This window comes from Oryctolagus cuniculus, chromosome 6 (genome assembly GCF_051225735.1).
Source record: "Oryctolagus cuniculus isolate XC-2025 breed Fujian yellow rabbit chromosome 6, ASM5122573v1, whole genome shotgun sequence".
NCBI lineage: Eukaryota > Metazoa > Chordata > Mammalia > Lagomorpha > Leporidae > Oryctolagus > Oryctolagus cuniculus.
Genome location: NC_142872.1, coordinates 63,463,376 through 63,477,561, shown reverse-complemented (window position 1 = coordinate 63,477,561; position 14,186 = coordinate 63,463,376). Strand labels below are relative to the sequence as shown.

Sequence of the window (14,186 nt, the reverse complement as noted above, 5' to 3'; positions counted from 1 at the left end):
CAGCTGGGAAAACATTATCCTCAGGGGGTAGCAAATCATCTCTCAGATCAGGCAAGAAGCCCCAATTAATTATGAGTGCTAAGTGAGTGGTCTGGAAGCGGGGTTTTGCAGTCAATTAAGGAGATGCTAGAGGAGGCTTCATTAACCCCCTGCCTCCTGGCAGCTTTCGGTGTAGGAGGGAGAGGGGAGCTGTCAGGCTAGAATGGGTTCCCCAACTCCCATGAGAAAGCAAGTAGGGGAGGGGGAGGTGCCCTCTGCCCAGCACCGCACGGAGGGGACGCCTGGGCTGCGTAGGGGTAGGGGTTTTCTGCTCCTGGTTTCTTGATGGCCCATGCTTTGGTGGTAAAGACCTTGCTGTATTTGGGAGCTGGCCCTTGGAAAGAGTGGTTCATGTGTTTTTCTGGGTGAACGGGTGTGGACTGCCCACTGGAGTCTCCCCAGGTGCACTGAACCCAGAACCCCAACTGGGCTCTTGATGATCTTCCTTCAAACCTACCCCCAGCAGTGTTCCAGGCCATGGAGACCCAGACATTGGTCTCAAACCCGCCTCCACCCATGACGCCATCCGATCCTCAAGCCCTGATGGGTCCTCTTCCTGATCCCTGCACCCTGCCCCCTGCACCTCAACCAGCACCACGGCCAGAGGCCAGGCCTCATCATCCCCCACCTAGACATTGCCCCGGGCCCTCCTGGGACCCCCAGCTTCCAGCCTCTCACTCCTAGCCCATCCCCCTCTCCATCCGGCTGCTCACAGCAGGCCTCTGGCCCCATGCCCTCCTGTGGCTCCCCATTGCTTTTGGGTGGAGCCCAGGCTCCATTGCCTGGTTGGCAGCCCGACCTCTCTGTGAGCTCAGTGGCTTCCTCCAGACACCCCCACCGCTCCCTTCTCCACTTCCACCACCCAGGCTGTTGTGCTTGAATCTCCTCCACGCCTTCGCTCACGCCAGCCCCTCTGGCCCCTCCTCCATCACCTAAGACTCATCCCAAATGCCACCTCTCCCAGGGAGGCTTCCCCAAGTTTGCCCGTGTCACTGCCCATGCCGTGGTGGATGTTTTCTGTTTATCCACCTGTCTCCCCCATTAGATTCCTGGAGGGGAGGGACCATGTGACTGACAGTCCTGGTGCCTAGGATGGTGCCCAGCACATGGTGACAGCTCACTGGCCACTCGCTTGCAGTATGAGGCCACCACGGTTGTGGGAATTTGTGAAGGAGCTCCCAGTGACTAACACAGCCTCCATGGCACACTCGGCTCCCTCTGCCTCAGAGCCCAGAGGCCCTGCCACCCCCATGCGCCAGCCCAGGGTCATGGGCAGATCTGAGAGAAGGGGCAGGAGATGATGACAGGGCACAGGACAGGGAGAGGACCGGAGCATGCAGTGGGTGCAGAGGGCTATGAGTAGAAGAGAAGGGTCTGCAGCCACTAAGTAGGCAGGGCAGGGATCGATGGCCTTGATCAGCGTCAGGCTGTCTGAAGCCCCTATGGGGGCCAGGTGCTGTGCCGGGTACTGGGGAGGGGTCAGGGTGCAAGCGCGCTCTGCCCTTTCAGAGCTCTTGAGTTAGCGAGGAAGACACGCGCAGTGACACAGCTTGCAGTAGCATTTGCAAAGCATCATTGATTGACGGCTTGGCGCTAGGAGTCTGTGTGCAGGACCCGGCTTACTCCTCGAAGCCACTGTGGAATGCAAAGTGATGATTATCAGCCCCTTTTACTTGCGAGCAGACACTTGGGGGGTTACGTAGCTCGCTCGAGATCACTCTGCTGGGTGACAGTGGCACAGCTGGAACATTCAGCTGTGCCATCCTGGGTTTGCAAGCACAGCCACGGAGTCCGTTCCGGTCAGGGGGACGGGGGCTGCATCAGGGTGAGCTTCACAGAGGAGGTGATGTTTGTGTTGGATCTTGAGGGGCTTGAGCAGCACCCCAAGCCAGGGCAGGTGCCACTCTTCCCAGGCAGAGGGCACAGGATATGCAGAGGACGCACACAGCATGGTGTGTGTGTGGGGACTGGGGTGCTTGGAGCAGGCAGGTGGGTGCGAGTCCTGCCTGGCAGGCAGCTGCCGCCCTGCAGTTTAGGCCCCTGGAAGGTGTTGGGCAGGGAGGTACGCGATGAGGTTTCGGGGCAGCTGTGGGGTGGTGGGGAGAAGATGGATGGAAAGATGGGCCCGTGTGTGGGAGACCAGTGTGTGGCAGTGAGAGGCGCTAGGCCTAGCAGAGAGAAAGAGGGCCTAGCCTAAGGCAGCATACTGGGGGAGGAGAATGGGGGAGTTCTGGTCTGGTCCTGACCCCGGAAGTATCTGTGAGCAGGAGGAATGCTCTCTGGGTGCCAGCCTCCTGCTCAAGGCCAGGCAGAGTAGCTCCTCCACTGACATGTGTGGGATGAATGATTGACACGCCTTAGCCCACCCATGGGAGTTGGCCAATGCCACACCCCGAGAAGCTTGGGGGTCAGCCTGGACCACTCAGCACCCGGGGGTGTCGAGCTGGCATTGAAAGGAGCTAGAGCGAACCTGAACTCTGGGGCCAGCCCTGCCTCTGGCCTTGGTTGACTTCAGGGAGTTGCTTCTGCATTGTCCTGGCCAGAAGCCAGGATGGAGCTGAAGATTTCCCTGGGGGCCTCTTGGGCTTTGCTTTGTGGATTCCCCCCCCCCCCCCCCCCCGCCCTCACTGGTGAGTTGGTGCCGACAGACAGAAGAGGACCGACAGCTGCTGTACAGGTCTTTTTTTCTTTGTTGTCATGGTTGGTTTTGTACATCTTAGCATTTGCGTCATACAAAGGGGGGAGCGACAGCCATGGCTTTTGGTCAGGTTCAGGGGGGCTCGAGGGGGTGCCCCGCCCCTCCCCTCCCCCCAGGCACTGACACATGTAAAGGAAGCAGAGCAACAAAGACACAGCACACGTGTGGGAAAGGGGTCTCCTGCGCGGGCAGGATGGTCCGTCCCACCTGGCCTCTCCAGGGCTCCCCACCCCACCCCAGCACCACCTGAGCACCTCCTGTTCCCTCCCCAGTGGAGGGAGGGAGGTGGGGGCCAGAGCAGGGCCCACGTCCTCAGACCTGGGACACCTCCCCCATCTGAGCCAGTCTGACCCCAGCTCCCCTGTGCATTCTGGGGCCTGTGGAGTCGTGGGGTGGAGCAGTGAGCTGTGGCGGTGGGCAGCCTGCCAGCTGGGGCTGGGAAGCCCACCCCATTTTCCTGGTGCCACAAGCCTCTGGGGTGGTTGCTTAGCCCGCTTGCTACGCCCCTCTCCTGCAGAGGCGCCCTGGGCTGCAGTCCTTGTCTCTCAACTCCTGCTGTCATTTGGAGGCACACCCAATGCGGGCTTGCAGGCACAACCTCCACATTTAGCAATCCTGACCCGTTGCCACTGCCCCACCCAGGGAGACCTAGAGAAGCCCTTGTTCTTCCTTCTGGCCAGGGACCCCGGGCACAGAGGTCTGGGTGGTCTTCTCCCACCAGCTCCCGTGCCCACACACAGGGGTGCTTGCTCCTTGCAGCTCATGCTGTTCTTGCCCCTCCATAGGTGACTGTTCTCCATCCCCTAGGGGTGTCACACGCACACTGCTCTGTTTATGTGTGACACACTCATCCCCCTCCTGCCCAGTGGGTCTCTCTCTCTCTCACACACACACACCTGTCGCCCCAGGTGCACCACATGAACATCCCATCTCCTGCTAGTGGAACATCCCCCTCTCGGGGCCGCCTGTTGGCTTCTCCCCACAGTCAGATGTGTATCAGAAATGACAGTCATTGTGTCCCACTGGACCTGGAGGTGACTGCTTGGCATTGGCTGGAGCCAGATCCGTGCCATGCAGGAATTCTCCCCCTTGCCCCTGGCTCCAGGAAGACTTCAAGTCCTGCTTCTGGAGAGCAGAATGGAGGAGTCTGGAAGGTGCATCCAGACTAAGCCAGCTGGACTGGAGGGCACTGTGGTGGGTGAAAAGCCCATTCTAGGGGTCCAGGGCTGTGGGGACCATAAAGGATGCCCTCTGAGAGCATGGGGTCCCTAGGGCCCATCTGGGATATCTCCTGTGGCTGGGTTCTCTTGCTCATGGGAAGTTCCCTTGGCTTTGGTCTCTGCTACGCATCTGGCACTCTCTGTGTCCTGGCATCACCTTTGAGGTCTGAGGGCCCCTGACAAGGGGGAGACCTCTATGAATACTTGGTATCCACCTCTGTGTCCAAGTAGGGCTCACACTCTGGGTCCGGGGAGGCCTGGGGCCCCTGGGTTGAGTCCTGTCTGCCTCTGGCCCCAAATGCCCAGGACTCTTCGAGAAAGACCATCCTACCCAGGATAATAGACACAACCAGACAAGCAGACGACAGGGGTGCAAGGTGGCTCCCCATCACAGACACGAGCACAGACATAGACACAGGCCCCCTGGGGGGCGGACACAGGGGGCAGAGGGAGAGGGGTGGGGAGGGGGGAGGAGAGTAAGTCCGGGGAGCAGGAGCTGCCATGGTCCTGCTCCCCAGAGAAGGGACAGACCAGGGGACTTTTCTGGTTCCCTAAACATATGGATTGTTTTGTCTTGTCTTTAAAGTATTGCAGTCTAACTGATATGGCTTTAACTATTGGAAACGGACAGAGAAGACACATGTCTCTCTCTGAAATAAAAGCATAAATCCACTAAAATGGAAAACCCGCAGAATGCAAACTGGGGCCAAGGAGCAGGGGTTTCAGGAGCAGGCAAGTCGCCCCCTCCCTGGCCCCTGCTTTGGGGGTAGGCCCTGGTGGGGGCCCAGCATGGCTTCCTAGGGCACTGCCTGGGTCTGTCCAGTGGAATTATGAGGACCTCAGGCAGGAACCCTCCAAGGGCAGGAGGACTCTAGGCCAAGGACAAGGTCTCCTGTTGGATGTGGCCACCTGGGATCAATGGTCTCCAGGCTGGGAGTGGGCATCTTTACCTGTGTTCTTCCTCCTTAAGCACATGTCCATGCACAGAGCTTCCTTTTCAGACCCACACAGTGTACACAACAGCCCTAGCACGTCCAATAGTTCTCTTAGACGTATGCTTCCACAAACACTTAGCACATATCTGTCATTCCTGACACACATGCCGTTTTGAAAACATGCATATTCAAGCTAACACATGCAATCTCTAAACATGTATGAGATGGCTAGCACACACATATGACACAATCTCAACCCAAATATACCACCTCAGGCAAGCACACCTACATAAGGCTGCACAGTGTCTAACACAGAGATGTGATGACTAACACACACGCACAATCTCAAGACACAAATATACTCTAACCATACACATAGGCATATGGTCTTTGGACACAGCCGCTGATGCAGGCTCTGCCATGCATATCACACATGCTCGGACACACACTTTGCTCTCTCATTTACTCCCCTCCCGCTCGTACTCACACAACTGATTGAGCACAGTGTGGGGGGAGGGGAGACCCAAGGTTGGTCCCACACATCCCAGAGGAGAGTTTGTTCTTGGCCAATGAGATGAATGGACAGATGCCTTCTGTCAAGTGGAAATTGGCTTTTCCCCAAATACTTGGGGCTTTGGCCAGGAAGGGTCTTCCTGGGGACCACGGGGCCCTGGAAGCACATGGACAGGACAGGGTGGGAAAGAAGGGTGGAGAGGAATGGGGGCAGCTTGGCCGCACCAATGGAGGGGTCCCATGGGATAGACCATTGCTGCCCGATGGCTCCAAGTGTTTTTGGGGGCCTGGGCAGCCCCTTGGCTGGGCAAGCTGGGCTCAGCCTGGCAGTGGGGTCCCAGGACCTAAGTAGGGTGGGGGTGAGGGGACAGGGCTCCTCCACAGATGAGCTGAAGTCCAAAGAAGATCTGTTTGGAAGGACCAGTCTGGCAGCGGCCATGCCTCTTTGGGTGGGGGCTGAGAAAGGGGGTAAGTACTCCTGGGCTGGGTGATATCAGGGAGAGGGGAGAAGGAAAGTCCCAGCCTCCCAGCTGAACCCCAGCCTGGCCACACATTGGGCCTCTCAGGCTGAGCCCTCACAGTGCAGGCTTACCCTTACTCCCTTCCTCAGAGCCAGGCCACACAGTGCCCCTGCCCTGCCTGGAGCCTGCAGGAGGTCAGAGGCCAAGGGTCAGCATGCTGGGCAGGGCTGGAATGTGTCATTACTTTGGCTGGCTGGGGACAGTGGTCCTCCTGGCAGTGGGGAGCATGAAGGAAAGTATGGGGGGGTGGCAATCACACTCACATAGACCACAGCTTCCCTAGGGGCTCTGGTGCCTTGGGCCCCAGGTTCAACGCCCCCTGCTGGGGAAAAGCTGTCTTCCCTTTCTCAAGCTCCATGGGAGAGGTGGGGGCTGACACCCTGGGATGAAGAAAGTGTAAATGGAGCCTGGTGCTGAGGGGGAGGAGCCCCTGGCCTAGGGGAGAAGGGGGGAAAGAGGCCGACTGAGGTTTTCCCCTTCAGAACTGAGACTTAACTGAGTAAAAAGAAAAGAGAGAACAACCAAAAAAATAAATAAATAAAATAAAATGAAAAGTAACGTGTGGAGTGGGGCGGGGCGGGAGGGCTGGCTACTTCTTGAACATGTCTTGCAGTGGCCCCGGCAGGTATTTGAGCACCGTGTCCAGGATGCTCTCTTCCTCTTCCTCTTCCTCGTCCCCGCAGCCCGCAGGGATGGCCTTCTTGGGCCGGGTCAGGCTCCCCTCGCAGGGCTGCTCCAGGGCTGCCTTCTCCTCAGCCTCCTTCTCTTCCTTCTTCTTCAGCCCGTACTGGGGAAGGGAGAGGCAGAGAGGAGAGTTGGGGGGAGGGACACGGGGAGATAGGGTGGGCAGAGGTGACTTCCTGAACCCCAGATGCCTCATCTCCAAAGTAGGGATAAGGCAGCTTCCTGGAAGGCTCAGGCCTGGTCTGAGAGACAGACACACAGAGACGGTGTGTGGCGCTGCTCTTAGAATTCGTTCCTGTGGGGCTGGCGTTGTGGCGCAGCGGGTTGAGGCACTGCCTGCAACGCCGGCATCCCATATCGGAGTGCCAATTGGAATCCTGGCTGCTCTGTTTTCCATCCAGCTCCCTGCTAATGCACCTGGGAAGTGCTTGGGCCCCTGCCACCCACGTGGGAGACCCGGATGGAGTTCCAGGCTCTTGGCTTTTGTCCGGCCCAACCATGGCTGTTGTGCCCATTTGGGGATGGTCTCTCTCTCTCTCTCAAAACTAACAAAATAAGTCTTAACAAAAAATTCATACCTGTGCATACTAACCTCTTTGCCTTTTGACATCCTCAAGTCTCCAAGCACTGGAAATTTTCCCACTTGAGTGGAGCCCAATGTTGGGGACCCAGCCTGACCCAAACCAATGGCAGGCTTCTTAACAGGTTTCCTGCGCGGTGCTACCAGCCGCGCCCTGGAGTGGCAGCCCCAGAGGCCCTGGCAGTGACACCTAACCTAGCACTGGTGCTCAGGGCACATGGGATTTCCCCACCTTCGCCAAACTTGAGTTCCACACAGATTGGGTTCTGAGGATCTGGGGGCAGCCTGGGAACTAGGGCTAATAAGGTGAGAGCCGGGAAACCCCTCTGGGGGGCGGGGGCGGGCAGGGAGGCCGCCCGGTGCTCCCCAGCCTCCGGAGGCGGAGCCAAGGGGCCTCCCCGCACTGACCTTGTCCCGGATCTGCTGCCGGACCTTCTCGCGCTCGGCCTCCATACGCGCGTGCTTGGCTTTGCGCTCCTCCTCCTGCTGCCGCAGCGCCTCCTGCCGCTCCTCCTCCTTCTTCTGCGCGTCAGGGTCCTTCTCCTCCTCTCCCCCGAGCATCTTCCCCATGTCCTTCGTGGCCCCTACGCGGGGGAATGCGGTGGGGATGGAGAGGAGGGGGTCGGATGGGAGGCAGAGCTCGAGGGGAGAAGGCGGCGGGCCGGGTGGGTGGGTGGGGACCCGAGCGCCGGAGCCCGGCTGCGCTGGGGGGCTCACCTCCAAGGGCCTGCTTCATGACGAAGTCCATGCCGCCGGCTCTGGTTAGTGTGTCCTAGTGCAGGGCTGAGTCGGCATGCAGCGCTCCCGGGCCGCCTGCTCGCCGAGTGGGGGGCCGACCTGCATAAGCAAAGCTGCGGGTCAGGCGGTGGAGGGCCCCTCCCTGGTTCACAGAAGGAGCCCCAGCAGTCTGAGGCCTCTAGTTTGAAATCCACGCAGAGATTTTTCATAATACACTATTTTCGTGAATTTCTGGAGACCTCCTGTAAGCCATGGATTTCAATGATCCCTTTGCAACAAAATAAATTTGCAAATTCCATTTCCATGAACTTTTGGAAACACTCTCCTATGTGCTGTCAAACAGCTTCTGGGTTCCATTGGGAAACTTTCATCATGAATATTGTGCTGACTTGAACACTACTTCAATATTTGAGCAATATTGAACAATGCTCTCAGCCAGAAGGGTGAGAAAGAGCCTGGGATATGGAGTCATTCTGAGCTGAGTTTTTGGGGTTTTGTGTATTTTTTTAAGGATTTATTTATTTGAAAGAGCCATTCTGGGAGAAGGAAAAGGAAAGAGAGAGGTCTTCCATCCGCTGATTCACTCCCCAGATGGCTGCAACCACCACAGCCGGGCCAGGCTGATGCCAGGAGCCCAAGCACCTAGGCCATCTTCTGCTGCTTTTCCCAGGCCATTAACAGGGATTGGATAGGAAGTGGAGCAGCGGGGACTCGAACTGGGACCCATCTGGGATGCCAGCACAGCAGGCGGCGGCTTACCCCGCTGTGCCACAGCTCCGGCTCCCCTTCTTTGCTTTTCTTTTTTTAAGGTTTATTTATTTGAAAGGCAGAGCCACAGAGAGAGAGAGAGAGGGACAAAGAGAGCAAGCCACCTGCTTCCTTCATTTGCCTGTGGCTTTGGCGAGTCACTGGCGTTCCTGCAGCCCCAAGCATCCTCCTAAACGGGCAGCACCTCCTCTACCAGGGCTCCTGTGGGCTCTGGGGGGAGGCCAGCCTGTGCCACGGGCTCGCCCCCCGGAAGAACCGAGCCTGTGCCTCCAGCTTCAGCCCCAGAGAGGTACGAGAGAACATGAGAAGAGCTGTGAGGAGGAACACAGCCAGACGTTAGCAATTAGACAGAGTGATCCGTTATTTTTACTGCAGCCTACATGTAAGTTTTGTGTTTTACGGCTTAATATTGATTTTTATTTTAAATTACACAGGGGGGTGTTGGAGACTTTATAAACTGTACGGGACTTCGTGCCTTGAAGGTGCCTCCGCTGGTGCTAATGTTAAGACTACGTTTGTCCTCCTGCCCCCTGCCCTGAACCACCGACTTCCAGCTTATTGTTCTTCTTCTTTTTTTTGTTTTGTCTCAGAAGGTTTTCTTTGAATTAAATCTTAATGGGAATCTCAATATGCAAACTGTGTGGCAGTGGTGGGAAGAGAGGGGGGAGGCAGGGCCTGGAGCTCTCCTCCCACCCCCCAGCCCCGCCTCCTTCTTAGCCCTCTGCTCCAACTCTCAGAGCTTAGCTTGCTTCACACCATTCACTCGCACAGTTCTTTGACAGACGAGCCTCCCAAGCTGTCTTTCTGGCTGTGGATGGGGACCCCCCCCCAGTTTTTCCCAAGGGTGACAGGGCTTCACGGTCAGCTGAGGCCAGACCCCCTACTCCCCAGACCTTGACTCTCACAGAGCCAGGGTGGGGGCAGTTTTATGATTTTTTAGGAAGCAAAAGGGGTCCTGGGCAACAGCGGCGGAGAAACCAGCCTGGGTTTGGGAACCAGGATGAGTCCAAGTTCCCTGGCTGTCCACTGATGGATTATCCTCATTTCTTTCAAAATGAGAAATCATAACAGCAGACAGATTTTTTTCTCATACTATGGGGCCCAAGAACCTATCTACATGATCAGACTACCCGGTAGGTGGTTTTGTGGAGAGCAGGCCGTGACATAGCACAAGACGTAAATCCAAGGGGACCTGGCCGTCAACGGGCCTGGTTTGAAAATCATCCTGTGAAACCGGCTGTAGCTTGCCTGGAAGGTTCTGTTCACACTGCACCAAATGGGGGCAGTATCAGGGCTGCCCTGAACTGGTGCCTGAAGAAGGCAGGAGACTGGTGACAGGCCTGGGGCATAGCAGCAGCTAGCAAGATGGTGCCCACTGCATACTCACAGGGACCATAAGCCAAAAAAGGAACACGCTTTCCAGGAAACCCAAGAGAATGCGCCCCGCCCCAACCCAGAATTCTGAATCAGAAGGCTGTTCAACTCAGTCGAGATGTTTGCATTCGATGTCAGACCCCGTGAAAAGCCTTCGTGTCTAAGCACAGGAAATGAACAATGTAATAATCAAGTGACTTCAGGAACTCTCGAGTCGGGCTCAGCATTTACTTGGAGCTCGAGGAATTAGCAGGTGGTGGTGGTGGCGGCGGCAGCCGGCAGTGGGGACGTCTCAGACTGCTGGGCGGCAGCAGAGCACCTGGGCTCCGGCTCCAGCCTCCTGCCTAACTTGGGAGTTGATTCTGCAGAAGTGTCTCCCCCTCCTCAAGGTGGCCTGTCAGGCTTCTGTGGGAGGGTCCCACAGCACACAGGCTACCCTCAGACCCCCTCCTCCGGCTGCGCTCTCTTCTTTCCTCTCCTACTGCCCCATCCCCTCTCTCCTTTGCCTCGCCTTCCTTCCTGTCCCCCAGGGACTCTGTCCTCAGCCCCTGCCTCTGTATTTTACTAAACTTTCCCTGGGTGAACTCTTCCATTCCGGGGGTCTTGATGACCATTGACACGAATGACACTTAGCCTGCGTATCTGGACTCCTGATCCTTATATTCCTAAATGTGGCAAGTATTAATTGAGCACCTACTGTGTGCCAGTTGCTGTGTTAGGCCCTGGGATATAGCAGTGAGCAGGGAAGACAAAGCTTTGCCATCCTGCGGGTTACATTCTGGGGCTTATATGTGTGCATGCACACGTGCAGAGAAATAGGTGGTGAATAAGTCAGGAAATGCTTTTGTTTCCTCCTGGACACATCCCCCTGGGTGTCCAGTGGGCACTACTCAAACTCAACATGCCATCTCTCGATCACAAAGCAGTCTCCTTCTGCGATTCCCCTCCTGGCATGCATCCGTGCAGCCAACGTGGATTGCCCAGCTACCCCACCCACCCCTGCAGTTTGCAAAGTACATCACTCAAGGGCTGAGTCTTCTCAAGGCTTGCATCCCTATCACTGTAGGCGGCTTCTCCTTAGCTTTCTGGAATTATTCAGCTGAGCTCAAAGCCACCTAGCCCAGCATGGCCCTTTCAGCTGTTGAGCCATCTCTTGTTCATTCTATTGAGAGTCCCTTCACCAAGTCTCCACTTCATAAGGTCCAAGCCACTCCTAGTGGCTCCCTTTCAGCAGGTGGCCTTCCTCCCACTTGGTATGGTGAGTGGCAGAAGCAAGGTGTTCCAGGGACAGGCACACTTGACTCGGATCCTGAATCTGCCACTTGGTGGCTATGCGAATGTGAACAATCAGCCCAGCTCCTTTGACCCTGGCCTTCCCTGGAAAATGAGGGCTATGATACCACTTGGGAGCTTCAGATGTGCTTGGCACACGACGGGTGCTCAGGAAACAAATGGAAATGATTCGCGCCAGCTAGTGAGAACCCTTACACCCCACTACTCGTGTAGGGACCCCTCCTATCCGCCTGTGCTTGGATTCCGAATCCCCACCCCCCACCCAAGTCCGTTCATCACTCCCCCTCCCTTACCTTTTCCATCTCCTCTCTGCAGGTATCTTTCCTGCCCTCCCTTCTGCAGCTTCCGAGCCCTGCAAGTCCCTTCACCTCTTCTCTCTAACCTCGTGATGAAGGGGTCTCCACATCTTCACGCCCCCAAGTCAAGCCAGAGACCTGCTGCCTGTGCACCACTGTGGGAGCAGGCAGAGGCCTCCTCAGTGGTGCCTTACTGAGGGTGTTCCCACAGCCCCTACCCCTCCTCCATCCCTCCGCAGCATCAGCGCTCCCTCCCTGCGCCTTGGTCTGGCCCTCTCCACTCTCGTGAGCTCTGTGACTCAGCCGTCTTGCAGTCTCCCTTCTGCCTCTCAGATAGGTCTACTCTCTCTCTGCTAATTCTTTCCCTTGCCTTTAAAATGTACCCGTGCTGCAGGCAAGCTGTCCCTTCCTCCCTCCCCCCTGCTCCCTTCCCTGCTTTCTCCCTTGGGGAATCTCATCTAAGCTCATCAGCTTGGTGTCCCCCAACCCTGTCCCACAAACCTCACCTCTAACTCTGGATGTTGCTCCACATGTGGTCTTGACAGTCAGTCTCATCCTTACCTCCTTCACCCAACCATCTTTTCCTTCAGCTTGCCTGTTCCAACCCCCTCGCCTGAAGACCCCAGATTCCACGCAGACCTCCTTCATTTATCCTCTCCGCCTGCAACTATTTTTGACACCTGCTCCCTGCCAGATACTGTCCTGAGCACTGGGGCTGTGGAAGGGAAGAAGGGAGCCCAGCTCTTGCTGTCCCAGCATTCAGTTGGCTGGGGAGGTGGACACCAGACAATAGATCACACAAGGAACGGGTGGGAGCAGTGGGATGAGGGGGTGCTGCAGGGGGGAATCTGTAGCTTCAAAAACTTCGCCTCCCCCAGCTTCCTCTCTCCTCCTGCTGTGGCAGGACCTAGAGGTTCTGGATTTGTGCATAACCTCTAATTCTGTCCCCCTCTCCACCCAGTTCTCATCCAACCTGCACGTGGCTGTCCGATTAATCTTTCCAAAGGACACATCTACTCGTGCAAACACACCCCGCAACGGCTCCCCACGGCCTAGTTAAGCCCAGCAGAGTCCTTGTGTTGACCTTCAAGCCCTGCGTTCTGCTGCTTGCTGCTCACTTCCCTTCCCTTGCCTTTGTGCCTGCTATTCCCACAGCCTCGGGACCTCTTAACCTCATCTCTGCCAGTCTGAATCCTGGCTCTTGACCTTGAGCGGGAGACTAAATGTATAAAATGGAGAGTGTTGTGAGCATTAAGTGAGATAATGCAAAACGCTCAGCCCAGTTTGCCCCAGTGTGGGAGCTCAGATGTGTTAGCTAGCATCATCGTCATCATCATCATTAGCAACAGCAGCACTAATTTTCAAAGATCTTTCAACAACGTCACCACCTCCATGAAATGGCCCAGATCTTGGCAAGACGTGGCGCTGCCTCTCCTGAGATCCGTGGCTCTTTCCAGTGCTGCCCGCCTTCAGCTTATGCTCTACCCATCTGCGGATCTGTCCTTATCACTCCGAGTGTGCCCATGTCTCTTACCCCCTCCTAAACTTGCACTCAATCTCCTAGGACCAGGTCGATCGTCAGGATATACTGCCTGTGTGTCAGCGAGTGAGAAGTGCGCCTTCCGGGTGTGCTCCCTCCTAACTCCCAGCTCAGACGTCCTGTGAGCCTGCTTGTGCGCGGTGTGTGATGTTTGGCCACAAGCCCTTAGCTGAGAGCGGAGGTTCAGCAGGTCGCACGCCGATGAAGATTTTGGCCGGGCCGCCAGGAGGCGCTCCGCGGCGGTTCTGCGGGAAGCCTCGGTCTATGCCTGCGCGGGAAGGGTGGTGATGGGGGTGCGGGCGTTGGGGGGTGGTGGTGGGTGGGAGGGGGAGGCAGAGCTGGGGGAGGGGACCCAGGGAGGGGAGGGGGGAGGGGGAGAGGTGCTGCGGCATCACCAGGTTTCCGTGCCTTCCGCGCGCCGGGGACCTAGAGCGCATCTTTGGCTTCGCTCTCCGACTGCCCCGCAGCTCGTCCCAGCCCGGAGGCAGCGGAGGCACCTGCTCCGGCTCGGCCATCTGAGCCCCGGGCGGCTTTCGGGGACGGAGCCCCCGCCCTCTGACAAGCAGACTCGGACACCTGCAGTGTTTGTCCTTGTGGCTGTTTTTCTGCTTTGATGGCTCGAGGTCCGGGCTGTATTCGCCGCAACTCAATTCAACACTCAGTTGCTTTTCGCAGGGGACCCCGCGCTAATGGCGGTGGCAGAAAAGGGAGATGCCACACGAACCACCACCCCCTCCCTTCACATCCCCACCCCACGCCCCTGGAAGGGAAACGCGCTGGGGGAGGGTACGGGGTGGGGGGGGGGTACGGCTCCAGCGGCAAAGCGGCATTGCCGGGGTCTGCCCGCACCCCGACCACAGGAGGGGACCAGACCCCGGCACTTGGAGTGCCGCGGAGACCCCCACACGGGCAGCCCTGCCCACCAGCTCGGGTCGGACGCCGAGACGCCCCTTCCCCCATCGCACAGCGCTCCAACCCCGAACCCCA

At 57.3% G+C, this 14,186-nt stretch overlaps 1 protein-coding gene across 2 annotated transcripts in view; it reads right to left on the bottom strand.

The window, feature by feature from the left end:
* Positions 1-2,711: 2,711 nt before the first annotated feature.
* The window catches only part of CPLX2 (complexin 2), an 81,087-nt gene continuing 69,612 nt past the window's right edge, over positions 2,712-14,186 (bottom strand). For both annotated transcript variants that reach the window (XM_051843633.3, XM_008255439.5), the window contains 3 exons: positions 7,908-8,027; positions 7,599-7,774; positions 2,712-6,713 (listed from right to left, as the gene is read on the bottom strand). In XM_051843633.3, coding sequence (XP_051699593.1) covers positions 6,516-6,713; positions 7,599-7,774; positions 7,908-7,938 — 405 coding nt within the window. In that variant the 5' untranslated portion in view covers positions 7,939-8,027 and the 3' untranslated portion in view covers positions 2,712-6,515. The remainder of the gene's footprint in view (positions 6,714-7,598; positions 7,775-7,907; positions 8,028-14,186) is intronic.